At 41.6% G+C, this 25,178-nt stretch overlaps 1 protein-coding gene across 18 annotated transcripts in view; it reads right to left on the bottom strand.

Moving 5' to 3' along the window:
- METTL8 (methyltransferase 8, tRNA N3-cytidine) overlaps nt 1-25,178 on the bottom strand; it is a 112,316-nt gene that overhangs the window by 17,930 nt on the left and 69,208 nt on the right. For 13 of the 18 annotated variants that reach the window (XR_016230814.1, XR_016230813.1, XR_016230815.1 and 10 more), the window contains 2 exons: nt 15,337-15,428; nt 2,765-3,135 (listed from right to left, as the gene is read on the bottom strand). Coding sequence is in view for 15 of the 18 variants with exons in the window: in XM_008258731.5 (XP_008256953.3) it covers nt 2,765-3,135; nt 15,337-15,428 (463 nt within the window). In the remaining 3 variants the exon portion in view is untranslated. Of the gene's footprint in view, nt 1-2,764; nt 3,136-15,336; nt 17,600-25,178 lie in introns of all 18 variants that reach the window. The other 5 variants (XM_089328193.1, XM_089328190.1, XM_089328191.1 and 2 more) reach the window with 2 other exon arrangements.

The raw sequence follows: 25,178 nt of genomic DNA, 5'->3' as shown, positions 1-25,178 counted from the left end.
CAGGAACGAATTTATTGGATTTCTTGGTATGGTAGAATTTTCTAAACTCAAAAGCAATAAGCCAAACCACAAGAATAACATTTAGAAATTTGACCATAGAAATATTTAGAATTTTTACACACACTCAAATAAACCAAAGTAAAAGGCAATCAACACACTGTGAACAAAAGGGCAGAACTCATTAAATAAAATCAGATAAAAAAGCAAAGGAGGATTGGTGTTATGGTGCAATGGGTTAAGCCACTGCCTGTGACTCTGGCATCCCATATGGGCACAGGTTCAAGTTTCAGTTGCTCCACTTCTGATCCAGCTCCCTGCTAATGTGCCCGGGAAAGCAGCAGAAGATGGCCCAAGTGCCTGGGCCCTGCATCCACGTGAGAGACCTGGATGAAACTCCAGGCTCCTGGCTTTGGCCTGCTCCAGCCCTGGCTGTTGTGGCTATTTTGGGAATGAATCAGCGGATGGAAAATCTCTCTCCTTCTTTATTGTTCCCTTTCTTTCTCTGTAACTCTAATTTTCAAATAAATAAAATAAATCTTTAAAAAAAAGGAAATAGATGGAACACAAAGAAGTAGAAATGGCTTCTAAACATTTGAAGAATGAAATGACCCATTTAATAATCAAAGAAATGCAAATTAAGACAAGGTACAATATTTGTCTAAGAAGGTCAAAAACTCTAAAATAAGAATATTTTAGGCCGGCGCCGCGGCTCACTAGGCTAATCCTCCTCCTTGCGGCGCCGGCACACCGGGTTCTAGTCCCGGTCGGGGCGCCAGATTCTGTCCCGGTTGCCCCTCTTCCAAGGCCAGCTCTCTGCTGTGGCCAGGGAGTGCAGTGGAGGATGGCCCAGGTGCTTGGGCCCTGCACCCCATGGGAGACCAGGAAAAGCACCTGGCTCTTGGCTCCTGCCATCGGATCAGCGCGGTGCGCCGGCCGCGGCAGCCATTGGAGGGTGAACCAACGGCAAAGGAAGACCTTTCTCTCTGTCTCTCTCTCTCTCACTGTCCACTCTGCCTGTCAAAAAAAAAAAAAAAAAAGAATATTTTAATCAATGAAGATGTGATGAAACAGACACATTGCCATGGAATTAATATTATTGTATATTAGCATAATATTAGTAAAACTTCTTAGAAATGATGAACTAGTAAATCTAACCTAAGACCATAAAAGAAAAGTGTAGCTAAAGTTTATACCAAAAGATGTTTACTGAAGAAAACCTGAAAACAATTTAAGTGGCCAACAGCTGAAAACATGCAAGTAAAATTATAGAACTCCACATAGCAAATCACTTGTAGCCTTCAAAGTGTTTACAGAGAATTTTTAAAGATAGGGAAAACTGCTCATGATATAATGTTAAGTAGAAACAAGGCAAAACCCCAAAATATATGAACAGTATAATCAAAAGGAGAAAAAAGTCAGGAAAATGTTAACAGTGGTTAAATTCTTTGTAGGACTCTGGGTAATTTCATTTCTCTGATCTTTAGCAAGTTATTTGTAATCAACATATGAGAGTACTTCAAAAAGTATGTAAAATTGGTATTAAAAGATAAGTTTATTTTGGTACAAAAAATTGGGAATCCATGCAGTTTTTCTTTTCTTTTTTAAAAAATTATTTTATTTTTATTTTATTTTATTTATTATTTTATTTATTTGAAAGGCAAAGTTACAAAGAGGCAGAGGCAGATATATATATGAGGTCTTCCATCCGCTGGTTCATTCCCCAACTGGCCACAATGCCTGGAGCTGCGCTGATCCGAAGCCAGGAGCTTCTTTCAGGTCTCCCATGTGGGTGCAGGGGCCCAAGAACTTGAGCCAAAGCAGAGAGCTGGATCGGAAGTGGAGCAATCAGGACTTGAACCAGCGCCCACATGGGATTGCCAGTACTGCAGGTGGCGGCTTTACCCGCTACACCACAGCACTGGCCCTGTAGTTTTTCATAATATTTATTTTCCATAAGCTTTTTGAAGACCCCTTATATGCTTAGATTTCAAAGCTTTTTGTACCCAAATTGACTGTTTAGTCCTGTATTTCTGTGAGCATTCTGAAGTAACAAAGATACGGATTAGTTTCAAAAATAGAAAACCAGGGTCTGGTGCTGTGGCATAGCAGGTAGAGCCTGCAGTGCCAGCATCTTTTACAGGTACCGGTTCAGGTTCTAGTTGTTCCACTTCCAATCCAGCTCCCTGCTAATGCCCCAGGGAAAGCAGTGGAAGATGGCCCAGGTACTTAGGCCCCTGTACCCACATGGGGGACCTGAAGGAAACTCCTGGCTTCAGATCAGCCCAGCTCCAGCCCTTCTGGTCATTTGGGGAGTGAAACAGTGGATGGAAAATCTCTCTCTCTCTCTCCCGCTCTATAACTCTGCCTTTCAAATAAGTAAATAAATCTTAAAAAAAAAATAAAAAACCAAATTCTATGACAGATTATAGAAAATTATTTATTTCATATTTCCATTGCATTTAAAAAGATATAATCACAGAGGGTAAAATTAAGGCCAACACTTCACTGGCACTTAAAATTGCCCTCAATTTTGAAAGAAAACAAATTTTTTTTAAAAAAAGCAATAACAGCAAAATTATAACTATAAACATATAACTTGACGTTAAAGATGTGAGTTCCTTAAATATTAGTTTTGCACTCAAGAATACTGAGCACTTATTTAGATCTGATCATATTGCACCTAAGAACTGGACTTTTGATAAAATAATATGGAATGTACATTTTAAAATCATTACTTTCTGTCTTTGTCCCCTGAGCACAGTACCTCCAGTATTCTGAAAGTGGCATTGCTACCAGGAAAAAATTCAGCTTTCAGACAGCTTTTTCTGTGTTCTTCAGAGTCTGGGTGGGAAAAATTAGACCCTACTTTGCTTTGACCATCTGATGAGCCAGAACTTTTTTTATAGTGAGTTCTTCCTTCGGGCATAGTAGGATAGTGCATTTCTGAGGAACAATTTGCAGAATTAGTTTTCACGCAATCCCAAGACGATTCTTCCGTCTTCTCTTTAAGTTTTTGATCAACTGGAAGAATTTCAGGAAATTCCCTCAACAGCCAATTACGGTCCTTGAAAAATTTATTCTTATGAATCTTGTAAAATGTGTTCCAATATTTACTAGCTTCACTCTCATATTTAACTGAAATAAAGAGAAAAGAGATTTATTTTACTATAAATTATATTTACTATTAACTACTACGTTAATAATATACAAGGGGGAAATCTGTGGAAAAAAATGGAGTTAAAAGATGGTGGGAAAAAAAATTCATGCTCAATTTTTTTATAATATGCATTTTCCATTAACTTTTTAAAAACCCACTAGTACATTATTTATCATTTATAATAATTATGAGGTTACTTCAAAAACTTAATGGAAAATGGAATTAAAAGATAATGTGCATTTTTTGTGAATTTGTATATTTACTAGAACTTTAATATCCTCATAACTTTTTCTTATCTGATAAAAGGTTAAAACTACAAAGATTGGCTGGCGCCGCGGCTCACTAGGCTAATCCTCCGCCTTGCGGCGCCGGCACACCGGGTTCTAGTCCCGGTTGGGGCGCCGGATTCTGTCCTGGTTGCCCCTCTTCCAAGCCAGCTCTCTGCTGTGGCCAGGGAGTGCAGTGGAGGATGGCCCAGGTGCTTGGGCCCTGCACCCCATGGGAGACCAGGAGAAGCACCTGGCTCCTGGCTCCTGCCATCGGATCAGCGCGGTGCGCCGGCCGAGGTGCGCCGGCCGCAGCGAGCAGGCCGTAGCACGCTGGCCGCGGCGGCCATTGGAGGGTGAACCAATGGCAAAAGGAAGACCTTTTTCTCTGTCTCTCTCTCTCTCACTGTCCACTCTGCCTGTCAAAAAAAAAAAAAAAAACCTACAAAGATTTATACAACTCTTGTCGAAGTGTGGGATAAGTTTCCTATCTCTATAAGTCTGCTTCTATCGTAATAGTTTGCGTGATAAATTGTTATGAGGAATCTAATCATTATAAATTACTTTCTGTGGTATAATATTGGAATGTTAACAATCATATTTTTATAGATAACCTGTGTGTCTCTTTATCATCTTTGAGAAAGGCCACCTCATTTTTTATGTCTCCATAAACGCAGTTTCAACATGACAAATGTGCAAATTGTTGATCAGCCAGGAAATCGTGGAATTGTAAGTGACACAACTTCAGAGCTAGAAGGCTTACTGAAACAATGCACTCTAACCTCCTTGTTTGCATTTGAAGAGCAGCCCTCAGAGGAGCCAGCTCCATGTCCCGGACTCCTGGAATCTACAGGCCATTCCATAACTCCATTCTTCCCTACCTCCAGAGGTTATCTCTTCTCATTGACATCTTCCAACATAAAGAGTTAATGGAATTTTTAAAAACTTTTATTTATTTATTTGAGAGGCAGAGAGACAGAGAAACACAGACAAAGAGCTCCCATCTGCCTGTTTACTCCCTACATGCCCACAATAGCTGTGGCTGGGCCAGGCAGAAGTCAGGAGCAGGGAACTCATTCCAGGTCACTGATGTGGGTGGCAGGGACCGAAGTACTTGGGCTATCACTTGCTGCCCCCAAGGGTGTACGTTAGCTGGAACCTGGATTGGACAGCAGAGCTGGGATTCAACCCAGGCACTCCCTTATAGGATGAGGGTGTCCCAAGTGGTGTCTTAACCACTAGACCAAACACCTGCTCCATTATAGGGAATTGCTGATACTTCCTTACAACAGATGTAAATTTTGTGATGACATCACTAGGTTCCAGGGTCAGGGCTGAGACAACAGTTTCGGAATTTCAAGCAAATCTCAGCTTTCAGCCTCTTCCCATTTGTATCTTAAATTAGTAAAATAATTCACTCCCTTACATTTCCTAAACACTATCATATCATAGGTCTAATTCCGATGCCTAATCCATGGATGAAGTGTTACTTTCAACCAATGTAGACACATGACATTTTAAAAGTGCTTTCAAAGAGTGCAAAAGCTTTCCATGGGTATAGAATCATTTCCAAGAGTTAGTGTTATGTGAAAAAGCAAGGCAGAGCACAATGTGTGTATTATGCAACTATTCCTTAAAAAGAAGAAAAATACATATATGTTCATAGGAGGGGTTACAAAAGGTTCATGGAAAAGTGGAATTGAAAGATAATGCACAATTCCCATGAGCTTTCTGAAGCTCCCTCATATACATACTACTTACTTACACACATACAGGCACAACCCCCTTCTGGGAACATAATCACACAATTAGTAACACCAGTTGCCTCAAAGAGAGGAATGGAGTCACTGGGGATCACAACTGAAGGAGAGTTTTCATTTGAATTTTGCTCTATATGAATTTATGACCTCTTCTAAAAATAAACTAAAAATAAAGAAAGGGCTTGTTTCTTTCACAATTTTAAAGAAGCCCCGGCTCCCAGAGAAGCAGCTGCATGTAGTCAGGCTCACCTTTGTAACACAGCCCTGTCCCTTACACTTTTCCTTTTTTTCCTTCCATTTTTATCTCTGTGGCCTTGTACCACAGATCCCCACCCATTTGGCCGTAAGATTTCCATGCCATCAGGACAGCTATAAAGACAGAAACTCCCTGTCTTAAGGTCTAAGAAATGAAAGTGGATCTCTGTAAGAAAAGAGTTATGTGATATTAAATCTAAAATATGCTCACATCTGCACTAATTGAAGGAAGCCTATTTATGGTGAATCTAAAAATATGTATTTATCTTTTAAAATAGTCCTGTCTCTCTTTTAACAATTGGAGTGCACCTGATACACTCTGAAAGAGAGCAAAACAACATTCTGAAAATCGGGCTCAGGAGAAATCAGATTTCTCCAGAATCTTCTCAAACTTTCTTGTTCCTTTACCTTAAAAACTCTCTTTGTAACTCACTCCATGTAGGTAAAAATTTTTTTTCTTTTTTTTTTTTTAAAGATTTATTTGTTTTACTTGAAAGTCACAGTTACACGGAGAGGAGAGGCAGAGAAAGAAAGAGAGGTCTTCCATCTGTTGGTTCACTCCCCAGATGGCTGCAACTGCTGGGGCTGCACTGATCTGAAGCCAGGAGCTTCTTCTGGGTCTCCCACATGGGTGCAGGGACCCAAGGACTTGAGCCATCTCCTACTGCTTTCCCACGCCATAGCAGAGAGCTGGATTGGAAGTGGAGCAGCCAGGACTCTGCCCATATGGGATGCTGGCACTGCAGGTGGCGACTTTACCCACTACGCTACAGTGCCGGCACCTAAAAATTTTTCTACCTAATAAAAAGCAGCCACATGGGACCAGCATTGTGGCACAGTGGGTTAAGCCACTGCCTGCAATGCTGGCACCGCACAGGAGTGCCACACTTGGGTTTCAGCTGTCCTACTTCCAATCTAGCTCCATGCTAATATGCCTGCGAAAGAAGCAGAAGATGGCTCAAGTGTTTGAGTCCCTGCAATCCATGTGGGAGAATCAAAAGGAGTTCCTGGTTCTTGGCTTTGGCCTGACCCAGCCCCAGGCATTGCAGCCATTTGGGTAGTGAACTAACAGATGAAAGATCTCTCTCTCTGTGTCTCTCCCTCTCCTTTTTACTCTCTGTAACTCTGTCTCTCAAGTAAATAAATAAATCTTTTTAAACATTTTTTAAGCAAACACCTAAGTAGACTTACTGTCAGTCAAATCTCTAATATTTGAGTTTCCAATAACCAATGACTTGTAAAATGAGCTTGGGCCCAATTACCACTAACTAGAATGTAATACTATTTCTTGATTAATTTGTGGGAATATTCTCTACCAATTAATTGATATGTGTGTGAGGGGGACAAGCCAGGGGAGTGCAGGAGAGTAACTTGATAAAAAGTGTGCACGGCAGTTCTTTTATAATAGGAAAAAGTGAGAGATATCTCAATTGCTAGCAACATAGGCATCAACAAGCAAATAGGGCAACCTTATTTGCAATTTAAAAATAAAGGATTATAATGTTAAGAGAAAAACATTCACACAGATATTATATACACCCTGATAGCAATACTAAATTTTATTTTTAATAGATTTTCGTTTTTTAAAAAACAAACGTTATTTAAGAAACCATGAGACAGAGATTAAGAGAGAAGGAGTGGTCCCATCCATTGGTTCACTCCCTAAATGACCATGATGGTTGAAGCCAGGAGCTGGGAACTCAATTGAGGTCTCCCACATGGATGGCAAAGGCTCAACCACAGGAGCCATCACTGTGACCTCCCACTCTGTACTAGCAGGAAGCTGGAATCAGGAGCAGAGCCAGGACTGGAACCCAGGTACTCTGATATGGGATGTGAGCATCCCAACTGGCATCTTAGTCACTAGTCCAAATGCCCATCCCATAACTTTTTATGTTCTGCTGATTCATAACAATCAGATGAAAATCTAGAGCAACAATAACAATTTAATGATTATTTGGCAGTTCTTCCTTCTGTAAAGATGCATCTATATCACATACAGAGTATTAGCTGGGGTTGGTGCTGTGGCATAGTAGGTTAAGCCTCCACCTATTGTGCCTGTCTCCCAAATGGGTGCCGTTTGAGTCCTGGCTGCTCCACTTCCAACCCAGATCCCTGCTAATGGCCTGGGAAAGCAGTGGAGGATGGCCCAAGTCCTTGGGTCCCTGCACCCATGTGGGAGATTTGGAAGAAGCTCCTGGCTTCTGGCTTTGGATCAGCCCAGCTCTGGCTATCGCAGCCATTTGAGGAGTGAACCAGCACATGGAAGACTCCTGTCTCTGTAACTCTGCCTCACAAATAAATAAATACATCTTTTTATTTTTTTTTATAAGAAAAAGAGTACTAGCTGGACTTTTCATTCACTGTGCCTACACAATTTCTTTATTTGATGAACAGGTTGATTTATGGTATTCTCTAAAGTCCATCTGAGCTCTAAAAATTCTCTCTATATTCCTATTAAACCCTATACATTTATGGAGAACATTAAACAATATTAGTTCTAAAAACCACAAAATCTACAAAATACAAAAAATTGATTTAAACATGAGCCTAGACTACTATTTTAATTTTTACAATTTGTAAAGAAAATGAATCTGTGGTGACATGACTACAATCTGGCTCAGATACTAAACACATCAAGCATCTAAATTTAACCCTAGCCTATGCAGTCTTTATAAAGAATTTGATTTCTATTAGAAGACAACAGTCAAGGCTTGCTAGTGTATGTTCTCTTAAGCTTCTTTTTCAGTATTTCCTACTCAAGATTTAGAAGAAAACAGTCAAGCAATTACATAAATCATTATACCAATAACAGCAATAAGATAATAAGCATCACATATTTTGGGTATATATTATGAGCCAGGCACTAGTCAAATGCTTAATTTGGATTTTTCCCCCCACTTAGTCTTAACAATATCTCTCGGATAGGCAATATTATTTCAATTTAAAGTTAAAGAAACTCAAGGTCAGAGGAGATAAAAAAAATTTCCCCAAGGCCACTCAGCTTGAAAGTCTGTTTCAAGTCTATCAAATTCCATGGCCTTTTTTTTTTTTTAAGACTTATTTGTTTATTTGAAAGGCAGAATTACAAAGAGACAAGGAGAGAAAGAGAGGTCTTCAACCGGCTGGTTCACTCTTTAAACGACTGCAATAGCTGGAGCTGGGCCAGGCTGAAGCCAGGAACCAGGAGCTTCTGCTGGGTCTCCCACATGGATGGCCGGGGCAAAAGTACAAGGGCCATATTCTGCTGCTTTTCCCAGGTGCATTAGCAGGGAGCTGGATTGGAAGTGGAGCAGCCAGGACATAAATCTATACCCATATGGGATGCCTGTGTCACAGGCAGTAGCTTAACCTGCTACGCCTCAATGCTAGCCCCTATGGCCTTACTCTTATCTATTACCCCACATTGCTTTCCTAACCTAAAGTCAAAATGAATCCCTTCCAAAATATCTCTGAAAATAATCTCTGTTTTTCTGGTTCCTACTTTCCTTTCAATTACAAGGCATCAGGTTGAAATTAGAACCTCAGCGTGACTTAGAATCAGTTCTAAGTAAATTGTAAAAGCAGTGCTGCCTATAGTTCACCTTCATTACAAAAGATCAGAAATAAAAAATTATTAAACTTTAGTCTTTGAGTTACATAAACTATAAACCAGGCAAGCTTATACGATGGAATCAATAGGAACAAAAAAATGCTCTCTGAGTCTAGATAGGTTTGGGGGACAGAAACAAAACCAAGAAGCAGCACCAACGGCTGGGAACTTGCTTGACTTTTACGGGTAGGCTTCCAGGGCTGGCATTTGGTACAGCAGCTAAGTTACCACCTGCGATGCCCGCATTCCATATCAGAGTGCCTGGTGCAGTCCCACTTCCCATCCAGCTTCCTGCTAATGTGCATCCTGGGAGGCAGCAGGTGATGGCTCAAGTACTTGGGTCCCACTACCCACGTGGGAGACCCAGATTGAGTTCCTAGTTCCTGGTTTAGGCCTGATCCATCCATGGCTGTTGTGGGCATTTGGGGGAATGAATCAGCAGATGGAAAACATCTCTGACTTTGTCTGTTAAAAAAAAAAAAGTAAATAAAGAAAGATTTAAAAAATAAAGTTAGGCTCTCAGGAGTATCTCCAATGAATACTGGCAGGCCCAGACCCAGAGTTCCCAGTAATTTGCGACAGTTCCTGAGACCCCACAGAAGTTCAAACTCATCATAATGATGACTGTGCAACAACAAACACCATTGGCATCTGACCTAATTTCCTGAACCGAAAGCATATTTGTTATAACAGGCATATTGGAGGAGTGACTTCTCCGACCACAAGTGAGAAATGTAGTCTCAATCTGCTGTTAACCCACCACTGGTTTGGGTCGATAATGAGAGAAGAATATAGTGTGGAGAAATCTGCTCTGTCTTCCTCTTGACTGACCTAAACAGGTATATTAATGATCAATTTTTTTCTTTCTTTCTTTTTTAAAGATTCACTTATTTATTTATTTATTTGAAAGAGTTACAGAGTAGAAGAGGCAGAGAGAGAGAGAGAGAGAGAGAGAAAGAGAAGTCTTCCATTGACTGGTTCACTCCCCAAATGGCTGCAACAGCCAGAGCTGAGCCAATCCAAAGCCAGGAGCCAGGAGCTTCCTCCTTGTCTCCCACATGGGTGCAGGGGCCCAAGGAGTTGGGACATCCTCTGCTGCCTTCCCAGGTGCATTAGCAGAGAATTGGATCAGAAGTGGAGTGGCCAGGACTCGAACCAGCGCCCATATGGGATGCTGGCGCAGCAGGTAAAGGCTCAGGCCACTACTCCACAGCACTGGCCTCTCGAATTTTTTCTTGGAGGGACATTCTTGCTCTCAGGCTGCTGACAGAGTTAATTGCTCTATGCTAGTGGCGTAAAAAGGATGTCATGATTGTTTAACCACAACCAGATGAAGCAACTTCTCAATTATTCATTTATTAAATTCAACACTGTTGAGGGTAAGAAGGAATATGGCACACTAACCATACTGAAATAATTCAGAATTCACTCTGAATCACACTGAACATCAAACACAAAGAGTGAATTAAACCATTTGTGTATCTGACATACATGATATGATTAATATGAATTATGAAAATTTATTCTAAGTTGCCATGTAACAAAAGGCAATTTAAAGTTATTTTTGCACATCAATTACGCAAATACCTGAGCTCTCAGAGTTGGAAATTTCCACATGTCACTGATAAAGTTCTTTGTCTAATGAAAGAAAACTCATGAGTTATGAAATTAAAAGTGTATTTCTGAGAGCACTACATGAAATGTTACACAAACCGAAGCCAATGTATAAACAAGTACCCTAAATTTATCAGCACAAAACTTATAGCTACCTTTATTTTCACATGGAGAATTCTCTCAGGGGCTGGTGTTGTGGTGTGGTGGGTTAGATCACTACTTGGGACACCTGGATCCCATATCGGTTTGCTCGGCTAGAGTCCTGGCTACTTTGTGCTTCAAATTCAGCTTCCTGTTTATGTGTCTGGGAGGCAGTGGAAGATGGTCCAAGCACTTGGGTCCCTGTCACACTCACGGGAGATCTGGATGGAGCTCCTGGCTCCTAGCTTTGGCCTGGCCTTCCCTGGCTGTTGTGGACATTTGGGGAGTGAATCAGTAGATGAACATCTCTTTCCCTGTCTCCCTGTCACTCTTGCCTTTCAAATAAAATAAATAAATCTTTAAAACAAACAACAAAAACCTCTCAAATGGTAAGATATTCACAACATAAGGTATAGTGAAGCTCTTACTATTTTCCTTGACATAAAGAAGTCACCTTACGTAGATATTTGAAGGATATTTTAAAGTAAAAATAGAAGCTTCTTTTGTTATTAAGTTTTAAAAACCCATTACATTTGCTAAATGGCCAGTTGAGATGTAACACACTGGAGATGTTTTTAGGAAATTATAAAATATAATCATGTTAAGTAAAAAACTGCCAAATGTATCTTTCTCATTTCTCTGAGTTAACTTGCTTTTAAAAGAAATATGAGCCATAATAAAATTGAAAAGAAGTTATGAAAAGGAAATGTGGAATTAAAAATCGTTAATCTGGGCAATCTATTTGAAAAAAGTATTGCTAATGAGAGCCTGGATGTTATATATTTTAATCACAGAAATGAAACGTCAACCTTCCTGCAGCAAGGACGACTATTTGTGATGGCAGTCGTCCTTATTTTCAGATTGCTGAGGGTCTTTCCTGATGGTAGTTCTCAGCAATGGCTGAGAGGCAGTAGGTGAGAAGTGGGAGCGAGGAGTGACAGGAGAATATGACACACACAGAGACCAAAAGTAACGTTCCGGAGAGTTGGCCAGCACGGGAGAACAACCGGTATTTCCTCCCTCTGGCATTACAATAAAGCAAGAAAAGGTCAATAAGCAGCGTTCCTGCTGTTTAGTAATCTGCACGCAGCACACCTTGTGGGGTGAGAAAACTGGGGCTTTCCAAGGCTTACAGAAGATGGTAGCTAACAGTGGCACTGGCACAAAAGCCAGGCCAAGGATTCCTTCCGCTTCCTGCCAAGTTTGGGAGCAGAGCTTTTAAAGGACCTGTAATCACCTTGACCCACATTCATCAGAGACACTGAATATCAAATCAGAAGCCTCACACAGGGCTTCTGCAGACTGGCCAATCCCCGATCCTTAGCAGACATTGCACTGGGTGGCTGTCCCCGTAATGTCCTGTCACTCAACATAGGTCCCCAGAACAAAAGTTTCTTTCTTTGTTGCCTCCCCAGCAGCCTCAGTTTGTGCTTGGCCGTGACCTTGCTGTGTGTGTGATCGTTTGGTCACCTCGTGATGCGTTCCCCTCCCTGCAGTGGTCCCTCGACCCATGTGAAGGCCACCACACTGGCTGGTGCTACGGGGGTGATGCCGAGGGGACCCAGCAGAGACTTCTACCTCTCTGAGCCAGTCTGAACTAGAATCCTTTGTTCTGTGTCTCCACAGCAGCCAGCACACTTGCTCGGAGAGAGACTGGACATCCTAATAAGCAAATCAAATGCTTCCACGTGGTATCATCAGCCCTCTTCCCCGCCTGCTTTTTCTGCCTCTATAGAGAGAGGCCAGTCACCACCTTTCTATTTCAGTCACACTATGGTTCTGTGGGAACTGTCATTTTCCTTTACTGCGGTTTCCAAGGCCCTAAAATAACCTTCTCATTAGCTTCACTCAAGTTCATTGTTAACATAAATAGGACAAAATAGGCAGCCGTGCACAGAGCACTTTACAGGAACATTATCAATGCTGCTCACCTACATTCTGAACTGAAATATTCAAAAGAGGGTACAAAAATTCCTTAGTTTTTCATATTATCAAAAATATGCTGTGGATAATTGTAAACTTCCCAGAAATGAATTTTAAACCGATTGATAACTGCTCATTCAGTTTAGGCTTGACTGTCTCTGTCATATCCAGGTGGCCACTTGCAGAAGCTTGAGTGATGTGGAAAATATGCCTGTGCAGCTGCTGGCAAAGCTGCAGTTACACTTCCTCAGAAGCAGTGTGACAGAGCTCCTGCACAGGAACGCCATGCTGGCTGATCTGCAGGCCGGACTGCCACTGGTATGCACCCTCAACTCCAACCCCAACCGCTCCCTGGCCGTGGTCCACCCTGGGGCTGCAAGGTTGGAGCTCATAAAAATAGAAAGGTTCCATTGTGGGTCAGGTGCTCCTCTTTCCGGTCCACCCTCCAGGACGCATCCATGCTCTGGATGAGCAGGGAGAACCAGCTGTGAGAAACTGCAAACAATCCAGAGGATAAGAAAGCTCTCACTGTCCCCTCTGCCCGATGAGATGATGGCTGCCTCATTAGCTCAGTTTCCCCAGCTACCTTTGCTTCAAACTTCAGTCTTAACTGTAGACTCAAGACCAACAGTTAACTATCTATCAGTGGGATTAGGGATTTCATTATGTGTGGGTTACACAGAGTAATGCAAACAGCTCTCCCCAGGAATTTCAGGACAGCTGATCGATCTAGAAACAAATTCTATCTCAGAGGTTGGAAAACTTCCTCTGTAAAGCGCAAGGTAGTAAATGTTTAGGGTTTGTAGGCCTCATATAGTCTCTGCAGCAACTACTCAACTCTGTAGTTAGAGCTCAAAAGCACTCACAGACAATATGTCAACAAATCAGGGTTCCAATAAAATTTTATTTATTAAATCAGGCAGCAGGCTCAATTTGGTTCATAAGCTACAGTTTGCTGTCCCTTGCTCTACCTAATGGTAACAAGGATGTTGCTACAAAGTGACTGAGAAATGATAATCAAAATCAAATTGTTGAGGCAAAATTCATCTGCAGTATTAAAAGCCAGAACAGTGGTTGCTCCTGATGGGGTCAGAGGGAGTGGGGAGCAGTAATGTAATGGGGAAGGGGCTTCAGGAAGCTTCTGGGTTCCTGTGATACTGTTTGTTGATGTAGGTACTGTTTACATATGTGTATCCACTTTGTGAAAATTCATTTGTGAGTTATATAAGCTTTTGTGTCTACTTAGTACTATTTAGTACTTCAGTAAATTACTTTTTTAAAGGAAAAAAAATCAACATGTTCTAAAGGAGAAAGCATTTTAAGTAAAACAAATAGGAAAAATCCTACATACAGGGCGTAGGAGTTGGACAAAGGGTTCCCAGCTCTGGTGAAAACATGGCTCAAATTTCGTTTTAAAGTGTAGTCTTTTTAAATTATGGTTAAAAAATACACAATATAAAATTTAACATCGTAACCATGTTTAATTGTACAGTTCAATAAAATGACTTCACACTGTTGTGAAACAGATCTCCAGAGGGTTTTCATCTCATCAACTATAACTTTGTATTCCGTTAACTCTCCTTGCCCCTCTCCCTTGCCCTTGACAACCACCATTGTACTTTTTGTTTCTATGAATTTGACTACATTAGATATCTCCTAAGTAAAGTCATGGAGTATTTGCCTTTTTGTGACTAGCTTATTTCACTTAACAAAATGTCTTCAAGGTTCCTCTGGTTTTGCTTTTATGTTCCACTTTTTTTCTTATCTATTCATCCAATAATGGGTTTTGGGTTGCTTCCATCTTTGGGTACAAACACCTCTTTGAAACCCTGTTTTCAATTCTCTTGAATATTAACCAGCGGTAGGATTACTGGATCACTCAGTCATTCTATTTTTGACCTCCATTCTGTTTTTCATACTGGCTGTACCATTTGATAATCCCACCAAAGCACACAAGAATTTCAAGTTCTCCACATTTTCACCAACATTAACATTATATATATATATATATATGTATATATATTTGATAGTAGCATAGGCCAATTCTTAAAACATAATTTATGGTGGTTGGCAAGGCCTTTCCTAAATTAAATTATAAATACAAAGGCTTCCAAACCTTATTGAAATTCTGTTTATCCTAAAAGACCAACAGCATTTTAATACAACTTTTACTTGCTTCACTCAAAGTTCCTAGCAAGTGAAAAAGTACAACAGCAAACTAAAAGCATCATAGCAAGAGAAAAATTTAAAGTTGTTTTCATGTCTAGTTTGAAATGAAACTCATATGTGTACTAGAGGGTCTTCAAAAAGTTCATAGGAAATGAGTATTATGAAAGAACCATGTATGGATTTAAAGTTATCTTTAAGTTCCATTTTCCATGAACTACCCTCACATCTCCCAGAAAAACTAGTAATATGATTACCAAAATACCAATTATGGGACAAATACATAATTTATTTCATTACCCATTACATCGGAAGAAACGAGAAGGCTACCAGATGGAACAAGTGAATCAGCATGGGCAGAAGCTGGAACTCACATCTACGGACCCAAGGAAGAGGGAAAGCAAGCAGGCTGTGAAATGAACCACTGAAAGTTCAAACAGAAAAGCCTGGCTGCAGGGCTACCTTGTTCTTCTACCAGGACTCGCACTGCTGAGTTGTCCTCTACTCTTTTTCTGGCTGCTGCTTCTTCTTCTTTAGACCATTGCATGTGATCCCTATTTTTTAAAAAAATAAAAAACACTGTAGAACATGCTTTAAAATTGAACAAGGTGGAAAAAAGGTAAGGAGGGACTGCATCTTTCATTGTAAATTAGTCAAGCAGGATGATACACACTAATTCTGTGTCAAATGAATACCCGTTGTGTCCGATGTTCCTGCTGATAGTGCTGGAGCTCCTACGGTTCTCCTGTTCAAATCCACTTGTGTCGCAAGCCTCACAGCCACTTCTGGGAGATGGCTGCTGAAGAAACACCCTGACCATTGTGGTGCATGATCATTTGAGTGCTGGTATGGTTTGCTGTTTTTCACTCTAAGGCTAAATTTATTTGCATTTTTCTTAATTTATGAACAAAAATCCATCCTTAATTTATGAACAAAATCCTCCTTCTTTTTTTTTTTTAATGAGAAAGAGAGAGAAAAATAAAGAGAGAGGGAGAGAGAATACTCCCATTTGCTGGTTCACTCCCTAAATGCCTACAACTACTGGGATTGGCCAGGTAAAAGCCAGATACTCAATCCAGGTCTCCCATGTGGGTGACAGGAGCCTGATTATTTGAGCCATCATCATTATCTCCTAGGAGCCACATTAGCAGGACATTGGAGTCAGGAGTTAGCCTGGGTATTGAACCTAGGTACTTGAGTATGAAATGCCAGTGTCTTAACCAACAGGCTAAATGCCTGCCCCTTGGCATTATTTGTTTAATGCTGTTTTTATAACACTTGTATTCATTCTCTGCTGCCAGAGATGCAAGTTTTAAAATATTCTATCCTTACCCTACAATGTTAAAGTACTTTTATATTTATTTTTCTTATTAGCTATCTTAATTTCTAAAAAATTTGATTTATTTACATTCTAGTGACAGAATACTTCATATATCATGTAAAAAGACCACATTTTACAGATCTAGTACATTCTCTAAGTATTTTTAGGTTCACAACTTATTCTTCTTATTTGAGGAGATACTATTTTCCATTGCAAAAATATCTTTCTTGGAATAGAAGCAGCCTCTGTATACAGAAAAAAAATAAAAGATGATTTTGTTCAAACTATGCATTTCTTCTCTTTACCAGGTAAGACTATAAGCAAGTGGAGCAATTCCTTGAAATAAACCATTTTCCTAAAGAAACAAAAAAATCAGATACCCTACAATCAAGTTCCATAAACTATTGATAATTGTAAGAAAAACTCTTAATATTAGTATTATAATACACTTGCAGTTATTTGACTGATGAGAAAGGGTAAATTATAAAAAATTCCTAGAGGTGACTGACAAACATTTAGTGAGCTGTAAATATTGTAATTACTGTAATGACACTCATAATTACTGCCATTTATTATTTATTATGTTAGGCATTGTGCTAATAAGCGTATTACACACATAATATGTCTTATTTAATTTTTTCAAAAGCCCTTTTTGAGAGATTTTGCATATTTTGCATATGAGATAGAAATTTAGTAACTGCCTCAAGGTCACAGAAACCAGGACATGGAAAAACCAGAATTCAAACTCAGGTTTGTGTCATTTCAAAGTCCATCTTCTCAACAGTTAGTCTGGTAATGTCTCCCAAGGCAGTGGATGATACTGAGAGATGTAGGACTTAATCCTTGCCTGTCATGGGTATATTCTCCTAATGCTGGCAGCAACATGGAATGACAATGATAACACGATGAAGCACATATGGTTAACATCTGAGGCGTAGGGATGAAGCCAATAATGGTGGCTGGGGCAAACAGGAAGGAATAAGAGAAAGGTGGGTTTGGGCTCAGGTTGGAGGGAACACTGACAGGGCAATACTTGTGTCATTAAAAGCCGGCAATCTGGACACCATTTACAGGAAACAATGAAAAAAATCCATTTTGATTGGTTCTCTTGTGTAACTTCAGAGAAAGTTGGAGCTAGGTGAGGGTTGGATTTCCAAGGGTCTTAACTGTGGGGCTGAGGATTCAAGTACTGTGCAGGACACAACGCTGGGGATGAGACTCAAGCAAGATCAATTACACTGCTGCAGTGGCCAGGAGTAATGAGTCCCAGCACTAAAGTGGGGGCAATGGGAAGCAGAGCGGAAGAGAGTGGTGGGGGAGATGCCGAAAAAGTTGTAGTTGTAGCCTGGGGAAGATGTTGGAGGAAGAGAAGCGTACGGGTCAGGATGTTCCAATGTCTTCACACTAAGTAGAAAAGGGGGGACAACAATGACAGGAGGATGAGTTGCTTTAGGTGGAATGATGATAAACTTGGTACTATTTTAAATCATGTTTATACAATCAAACATGAGAAGGTACATTCCAGTGACTGGGCTATAAATACAATGAAAGGTGAGATACCGTTTTCTTTTTAAAAGGACTAAAACAGATATACTGAAGACTCCCAGAAATCAACTGAGAATGTAAAAGTCAGAGTTTCAGGGGCTGCATTGTGGTGTAGCATGTAAAGCCTCTGCCTGCAATGCTGGCATCCCACATGGGCACCATTTTGTGTCCCAGATGCTCCATTTCCAATCCAGCTCCCTGCTAATGGCCTTGGAAAAGCAGCAGAAGATAGCCTAACTGCTTGGGCCCTTGCACCCACGTGAAAGAGTCAACAGAAGCTCCTGGTTCCTGGCTTCAGCTTGGCCCAGCCCCAGCCATTGCAGCCATCTGGGGAACTCTCTCTCTCTTTGCCCTCACCACTCCCCCATAATTCTGACTTTCAAATAAATAAATCTTTTTTATTAAAAAAAAATCAGAGTTTCACAGATGAAATTTTAGCCATCAATACCTAAATAAAATCTACTCATGTATAACCCGAATAATCATTTAGTAGCTTTGTCACTTGCTTTAATGAATGAGATTAGAATACATTTTTGTTTACCTTGTTTTATGCAAACAATGACAGAAAAATTTAAGCTAGTAACTCTACTTTATATTTTGTATATGTAAATATATATATATTTTGACAGGCAGAGTGGACAGTGAGAGAGACAGAGAAAGGTCTTCCTTTACTGTTGGTTCACCCTCCAATGGCCGCTGCGGCCGGTGCGCTGCAGCCGGCGTAAAGCGCTGATCCGAAGCCAGGAGCCAGGTGCTTCTCCTGGTCTCCCATGCGGGTGCAGGGCCCAAGCACTTGGGCCATCCTCCACTGCACTCCCAGGCCACAGCAGAGAGCTGGACTGGAAGAGGGAAAACCGGGACAGAATCCAGTGCCCCGACCAGGACTAGAACCGCAGGCGGAGGATTAGCCTACTGAGCCGTGGCGCCAGCCTGTAAATATATTTTTAAAAACCATTATACGACAATGATGACATTAAGGGCAGTGAGTCATTTATTGAAAAAATAGTATTCCTAAGTCAGGGGAAGACGTACAACATGTAGAAAAGAAAACAGAACTACTCATTTCCTTGTAAAGAACCAAGTGTGAGATAATGACAGTATATGTGATCTGCAGTTTTAAGCATTTGTCTTAAACTGTTGGCTTTAATTTGCTATTTCTTAAGTATTTCATAGATTTAGCTACTTCTTAAATTGCTCTAACTTCTGGTACTCTTCTTTATGTTGCTTCATTTTCTTAACTGCTAAGTGAATATTATACCCTAAGCTCCTGCAGAACAGATTTTCCCACTGCACGGTTACAGAATCCCTACAGAAACCTATAAAATGTTCCTACTGTATTTATGGGGACTTCCTCCATACCTGCTGCTTTATAGCAGTTCTTTATTTTAGAAGAATCTGACTCACATACACCAAAACCACTGCACCCGTGTGGGATACATGGAAGAAGCTCCTGGCTCCTGGCTTCAGAATGGTCCAGCTCCAGCCATGGTGGCTATTTGGAGAGTGAACCAGTGGATGGAAGATCTCACTCTCTGTCTCTCCCTTTCTTTCTCTTTCAAATGAATAAAAAAATACTGAAAACTTTTCATGAGAATTTAAATTTGAGGAAAAAAACTCAAAAATAAAATGTAGGCATTTTGAAAAAGTCAAATTTTCACAGTAGAAAGTCATAATTTTGTAGTCACTCTCAGTCCTCTGGTCTCAATTCATATATATATATATATATATATATATATATATGTATATATATATCCTATTATTTCTTTTAAAAATGTATTTATTTGTTTATTTGAAAGCCAGAGTTACAGAGAGGGAGAGAGGGAGACAAGATATTCCATCCACTGGTTCACTCTCCCAGATGGCCAAAATGGTCCGGCTGGGCCAGGCCAAAGTCAGGAGCCTAGAATTCCATCCAGGTCTACCACATGGGTGGCAGGGGCCCAAGCACTTGAGCCATCTTCTTCTGCCTTTCCAGGTGAAATAGCAGGGAGCTAGATGGGAAATGGAGCAGCCAGGACTTGAACAGGTGCTCATATGAGAAGCCCTCATCGCAGGAGGTAGCTTAACCCAATTTGCCACAACACTGGCTCCCCATATCCTACTATTTCTATAGCTGTCGTACAATTGTATGATGAGTCCTTGTTTTAGCTTGGAGTTGATGGCAATATTAGTCTAAATAATTGAACATTTGATTAGGTTTGAAAAGTTAAAACACACACACCAATTGTTTAGCTTGGTTATTAATGTTTTTGAGGATCCTATTTATAGAAAATTCTGTTGACTGTGATGCTGCTTCCTGTTACAATTTTTAATAGTCACATATAGACCAAAGTACCCAGTACAAACTACATGGATAGAATGCTTCCCTGTCTTTGTCATTTACAGTGTATATAAAAGCCTGACTGTGGAACATAATTTAAAGACAAAATTAACTAGCTGACCAAGGAATGAAAATATCAAATATTTACTCTTAGGTTAAAGGATGAAATAGTTTGTCAGTTTCAAACTAAAACTATTTCAATAATGCTTCATTCTATAACAAAGTCATATTTCTTACATACTTTACACATAAACATTATTCTATATAGCTATAAAATCTTCACCATAATTATGACTTAGAACTGCTTACAGGGTTTGTGATTTTAACCATTCCAAAGGACCTGCTAAAGGACTTACTCTCCTGCCAGACATTGCTATAAAACTGGGTAAAATGTATGAGGCAGCTGTTTTCAGGCACTGGACTATGCTACAGAGAGTGCAGGACTGTGACCCTGAGAAGAGAAATGCAGACGTGCAATCCCCATATTTCCTTGTCTCTGGGGACACGTTCCAGACTGTGGTGCAGGGAGGCAGAACCCAGGCAGAGAGTGGCTGTCGCAGTGAGTGGCAGTTTCATGAGTGCAGGAGGCAGAGACCAGAGGTCAGAGTTGCTGAGGTGTTTGCTGAGGGTTTGTGCAAGAGACCTCTAAACAAGAGAGAGCTGGACAGAGGGATGAGTTCCTTAAGTCTGCTAGGGAACTTCCGCATGGGTTTTTTTTTTAAGATTTATTTTATTTATATGAAAGACAGAATTACAGAAAGAGTTAAAAGAGAGGGAAGGATGGAGGGATGGAGGGATGGAGGGGTGGAGGGGCGGAGGGGTGGAGGGAGAGGGACGGAGGGAGGGAGAGGGAGAGGGAGAGGGAGGGGGGGGAGAGGGAGAGAGAGAGAGAGAGAGAGAGAGAGAGAGGTCTTCTATCTGCTGGTTCATTCCGCAAATGGCCAAAATGGCTGGAGTTGAGCAGATCTGAAGCCAGGAACCAGGGGCTTCTTCCAGGTCTCCCACATGGGTGCAGGGGCCCAAGAACTTGGGCTATTCTTTGCTGCTTTCCCAGGCACATTAGTAGGGAGCTGGATCAGAAGTGGAGCAGCTGGGACTCGAACTAGTGCCCATATGGGATGCCAGAGCTTCAGGCCAAGGCTTTAACCTGCTGCACCATAGCGCTGGCCCCTCCCCCTTTTATTTTTAAACATTTTATTTATTTATTTGAGAGGTAGAGCTATAGACAGTGAGAGGGAGAAACAGAGCGAAAGGTCTTCCATCCGCTGGTTCACTCCCCAAATGGCCGCAATGGCCAGAACTTCGGGCCAATCCGAAGCCAGGAGCCAGGAGCTTCTTCCAGGTCTCCCACGTGGGTGCAGGGTCCCAAGCACTTGGGCCATCTTCTATTGCTTTCCCAGGCTATAGCAGAGAGCTGGATCAGAAGAGGAGCAGCCAGGACTCAAATTGGCGCCCATATGGGATGCCAGCACTGCAGGCAGAGGATTAATCTACTGTGCCACAGTATTGACCCCCCCACCTTGGGTTTTTAGTGCTGCTGGTGGTTCACAGGGCAAGACTCTACAGGACCTAGTAGAGAGAGAGAATTCTAGAGGTGGAGGTGCAGGAAAGGGAATTGAATGAAAAAAAAAAAAAAAGAAATGCAATTGAATGGTGATAGTGCAGTGCCTGAAGATATTGCAGCTCTGGTTAAGTCAGAATGGAGCAATCTCTCTGAACACCTTGGGCAATCAGATCCTAGCAATGCCATGCCATTGGAATAAGAACCACTCTAGACTCAGGACAAACCAAAACAGACCCACCCTAGCAACACCTAAAATCAAACACGACCCAAGCAAGATATGGCTGTAATGTAACAACTTGCCAGAAAAACTTCAATGCCCTTAGAGGAAGACAGCATAACCTAGACTCCACACAAGATTTCATCTAAGATATCCAAGATATAATCAAAAACTCCTGGACACACGAATTAAGAGGAAAAACAGTCAGTAAGTATAGGCTTTGAGAAAATATTTGTGAATTAATATACAAGGTCTTGGGGCCAGCTCTGTGGCGCAGCAGGTTAACGCCCTGGCCTGAAGTGCCGGCATCACATATGAGCGCTGGTTCAAGACCTGGCTTCTCCACTTCCAATCCAGCTCTCTGCTAACGCCTGGGAAAGCAGTAGAAGATGGCCCAAGTCCTTGGGCCCCTGCACCCACGTAGGAGACCTGGAAGGGGCTCCTGACTCCTGATAGGTGCAGCTCTGGCCCTTGTGGCCAATTGGGGAGTGAACCATCAGATGGAAGACCTCTCTCTCTTTCTCTCTGCCTCTCCTCTCTGTGTAACTCTTACTTTCAAATAAATAAATAAATAAATCTTTAAAAATATATACAAAATCTTTAAAACAGCTTAAAAAAATATGTTCAGGGGCTGGCGCCATGGTGCAATGGGTTAATCTTCTGCCTGTGGTGCTGGCATCCCTTATGGGCACCGGTTCTAGTCCCAGCTACTCCTCTTCTGATCCAGCTCTCTGCTGTGGCCTGAAGATGGAAGTGGCCCAAGTGGAAGATGGCCCAAGTCGTTGGGCCCCTGCACCCGCACGGGAGACCTGGAAGAAGGTCCTGGCTCCTGGCTTCAGATCCATGCAGCTCTGACCATTGTAGCCATTTGGGGAGTGAACCAACAGAAGGAAGACCTTTCTCTCTGTCTCTCCCTCTCACTGTCTATAACTCTACCTCTCAAATAAATAAATAAAATTTAAAAAAAAATATGTTTAGGCCGGCGCCGCGGCTCACTAGGCTAATCCTCCGCCTAGCGGCGCCGGCACACTGGGTTCTAGTCCTGGTCGGGGCGCCGGATTCTGTCCCGGTTGCCCCTCTTCCAGGCCAGCTCTCTGCTGTGGCCAGGGAGTGCAGTGGAGGATGGCTCAGGTGCTTGGGCCCTGCACCCCATGGGAGACCAGGAAAAGCACCTGGCTCCTGGCTCCTGCCATCGGATCAGCGCGGTGCGCCGGCCGCAGCGCACAGGCCTCGGCGGCCATTGGAGGGTGAACCAACGGCTAAAGGAAGACCTTTCTCTCTGTCTCTCTCTCTCACTGTCCACTCTGCCTGTCAAAAAAAAAAAAAAATATGTTTAGGTATGGCTGTTTGGCCTAGTGGTTAAGATGCCTGCATCCCATATCAAAGTGTCTGGCTTCAACAGCCACTTTCCAGTTTCTGACTCCAGTTTTTCCGCTGATGCAGACCACGAGAAGCAGCAGTGATGACTCAAGCAGATGGCAGGGTTCCTGCCACCCATGTAGGAGATCTGGAGTTTCTGGCTCCTGGCTTTGGCCCAATCCAGCCCAGGCCATTGTGTTCCTTTGGAGAGTGAACTAGCAGGTGGGAGTGCTCTCATTCCCCCTCAAATAAACAAACAAACAATTTTTAAAGTGTTCAAAGATTTAAAGGAAAAGATGGATAAAATGAATGAATATATAGAGGAAATCTCAGCAGAGAAATGGAAACTATATTTTAAAACAGGAAATTCTACACAATCTATATATAATATCTGAAATACAAAGTTTATTGAGTAGGGCTGACAGCTGATAGACACTGTAGAAGAGTTAGTAAACTGAAAGGCAGATTTAGAAATTATTCAAGGAGAGGAGCCAAGATGGCAGTATAGCAACAAGACATTCTGAGTCTTGGGGGGAAAATATTTAATAAGGAATGGAGATACAGGCTAGCAATAGAGCCGCGAGAGTTTCAAGTGGAGAAACCTGGGAGTCCAGCAGACTGAGTAGGACCACACAGAGGAAGCAAAGAGTCACTGACACAGCAGAGGTACAGTGGAGAAGCCAAATGGGGTGTCTGACGCCACGCCCTGCCCCTCCCTGGGCAGACCATGTGAGACACAAGGTCGTGAGTCCATGGAGCTGGGGTTAGCAGCCAGCAGGAGAGCCGGGCAAACTGTTTGAAATTCCAAGAGGGAAGAACAGGGGAAAAGACAGAGAACTCGGGTATACCCCTGCCCATCATGTCTCCCCGTCCACCTAACCAGACCTATAGCCAGCTGGGAGAAGCCATATTGTCTGTTTACATCTCCAAATGTAAACACAGTGCTACTGTATTTGTCTTCTGTGCACATGCCCATTAATTGTGGGACTACTTCACCACACACGCCCCACCCAGAAACAAGGATCGCAACATTTCAGAGTAATTTCCCACCACCACTACACGAACTGTACAACAGGGAAAAGTTCTAAACATTGAAATCCCTAGCTTGTTTCATACACCAGAGCCCGGCCCAAGTAGGCGGGGCTTAGTGCACCAGAGCTCTCTTTTCTGGCCCCATGACCATCCAGAAGCAAGCAGGGCTGACAGAGGTGGGGCTACATATTTCCACTGGCAATGCACAGACACAGAGCAGCTCATAGCAAAGGGAAATCTCACCATTAGCACCAAGACACATATTAAAGATAAAAGGAATCAGAAATGCTGAAAAACAAAGAGAAAAATTTTAATAATAAGATTAAGAAAGATAGTATTAGCCCCAGAATGGAACATAACATCAGCTCTTCAATAATAGAAGCAGAAGAAGAAGGGATTGAAGATATACCAGAATCAGAATTCAGAAAATTAATCATCAGATTACTTAGAAGCAATCAGAAACACATTCATGACCTAAATGAAAAGTGTTCCCAAGAAATTGAGATAGTAAAGAGAAATCAAAATGAAATTATAGGTATGAAGAATTCAATAGAGCAAATAAAAATATAGTGGAGAGTCTCAAAAATAGAATCAATGAGACAGAAGAATGAATATCAGAACTAGAAGACAAATTTATGGAAATAACACAGACCAAACACAACAAAAAGAAATCAGGAAATTGAAGAACACAGTTGGAGATCTCCAAGATTCTATCAAATGATGCAACATATGGATCCTAGGAATCCCAGAAGGCATTGAAACAGAGAAAGGATCAGAAGGCCTTCTTAATGAAATAACAGCAGAGAACTTTCCCCTTCTGGAGAAAGAGACATACAAGTTTAGGAAGTACACAGAACTCCCAATAGACACAACCAGAAAAGATCCTCACCTAGACATATAGTGGCAAAGCTCTCCTCAGTAACACATGAAGAAAAGATCCTAAAAT

This window comes from Oryctolagus cuniculus, chromosome 3 (genome assembly GCF_051225735.1).
Source record: "Oryctolagus cuniculus isolate XC-2025 breed Fujian yellow rabbit chromosome 3, ASM5122573v1, whole genome shotgun sequence".
In the NCBI taxonomy this organism is placed as follows: domain Eukaryota; kingdom Metazoa; phylum Chordata; class Mammalia; order Lagomorpha; family Leporidae; genus Oryctolagus; species Oryctolagus cuniculus.
The sequence above is the reverse complement of the archived record's forward strand: the minus strand, read 5'-3'. Positions and strand labels throughout refer to the sequence as shown.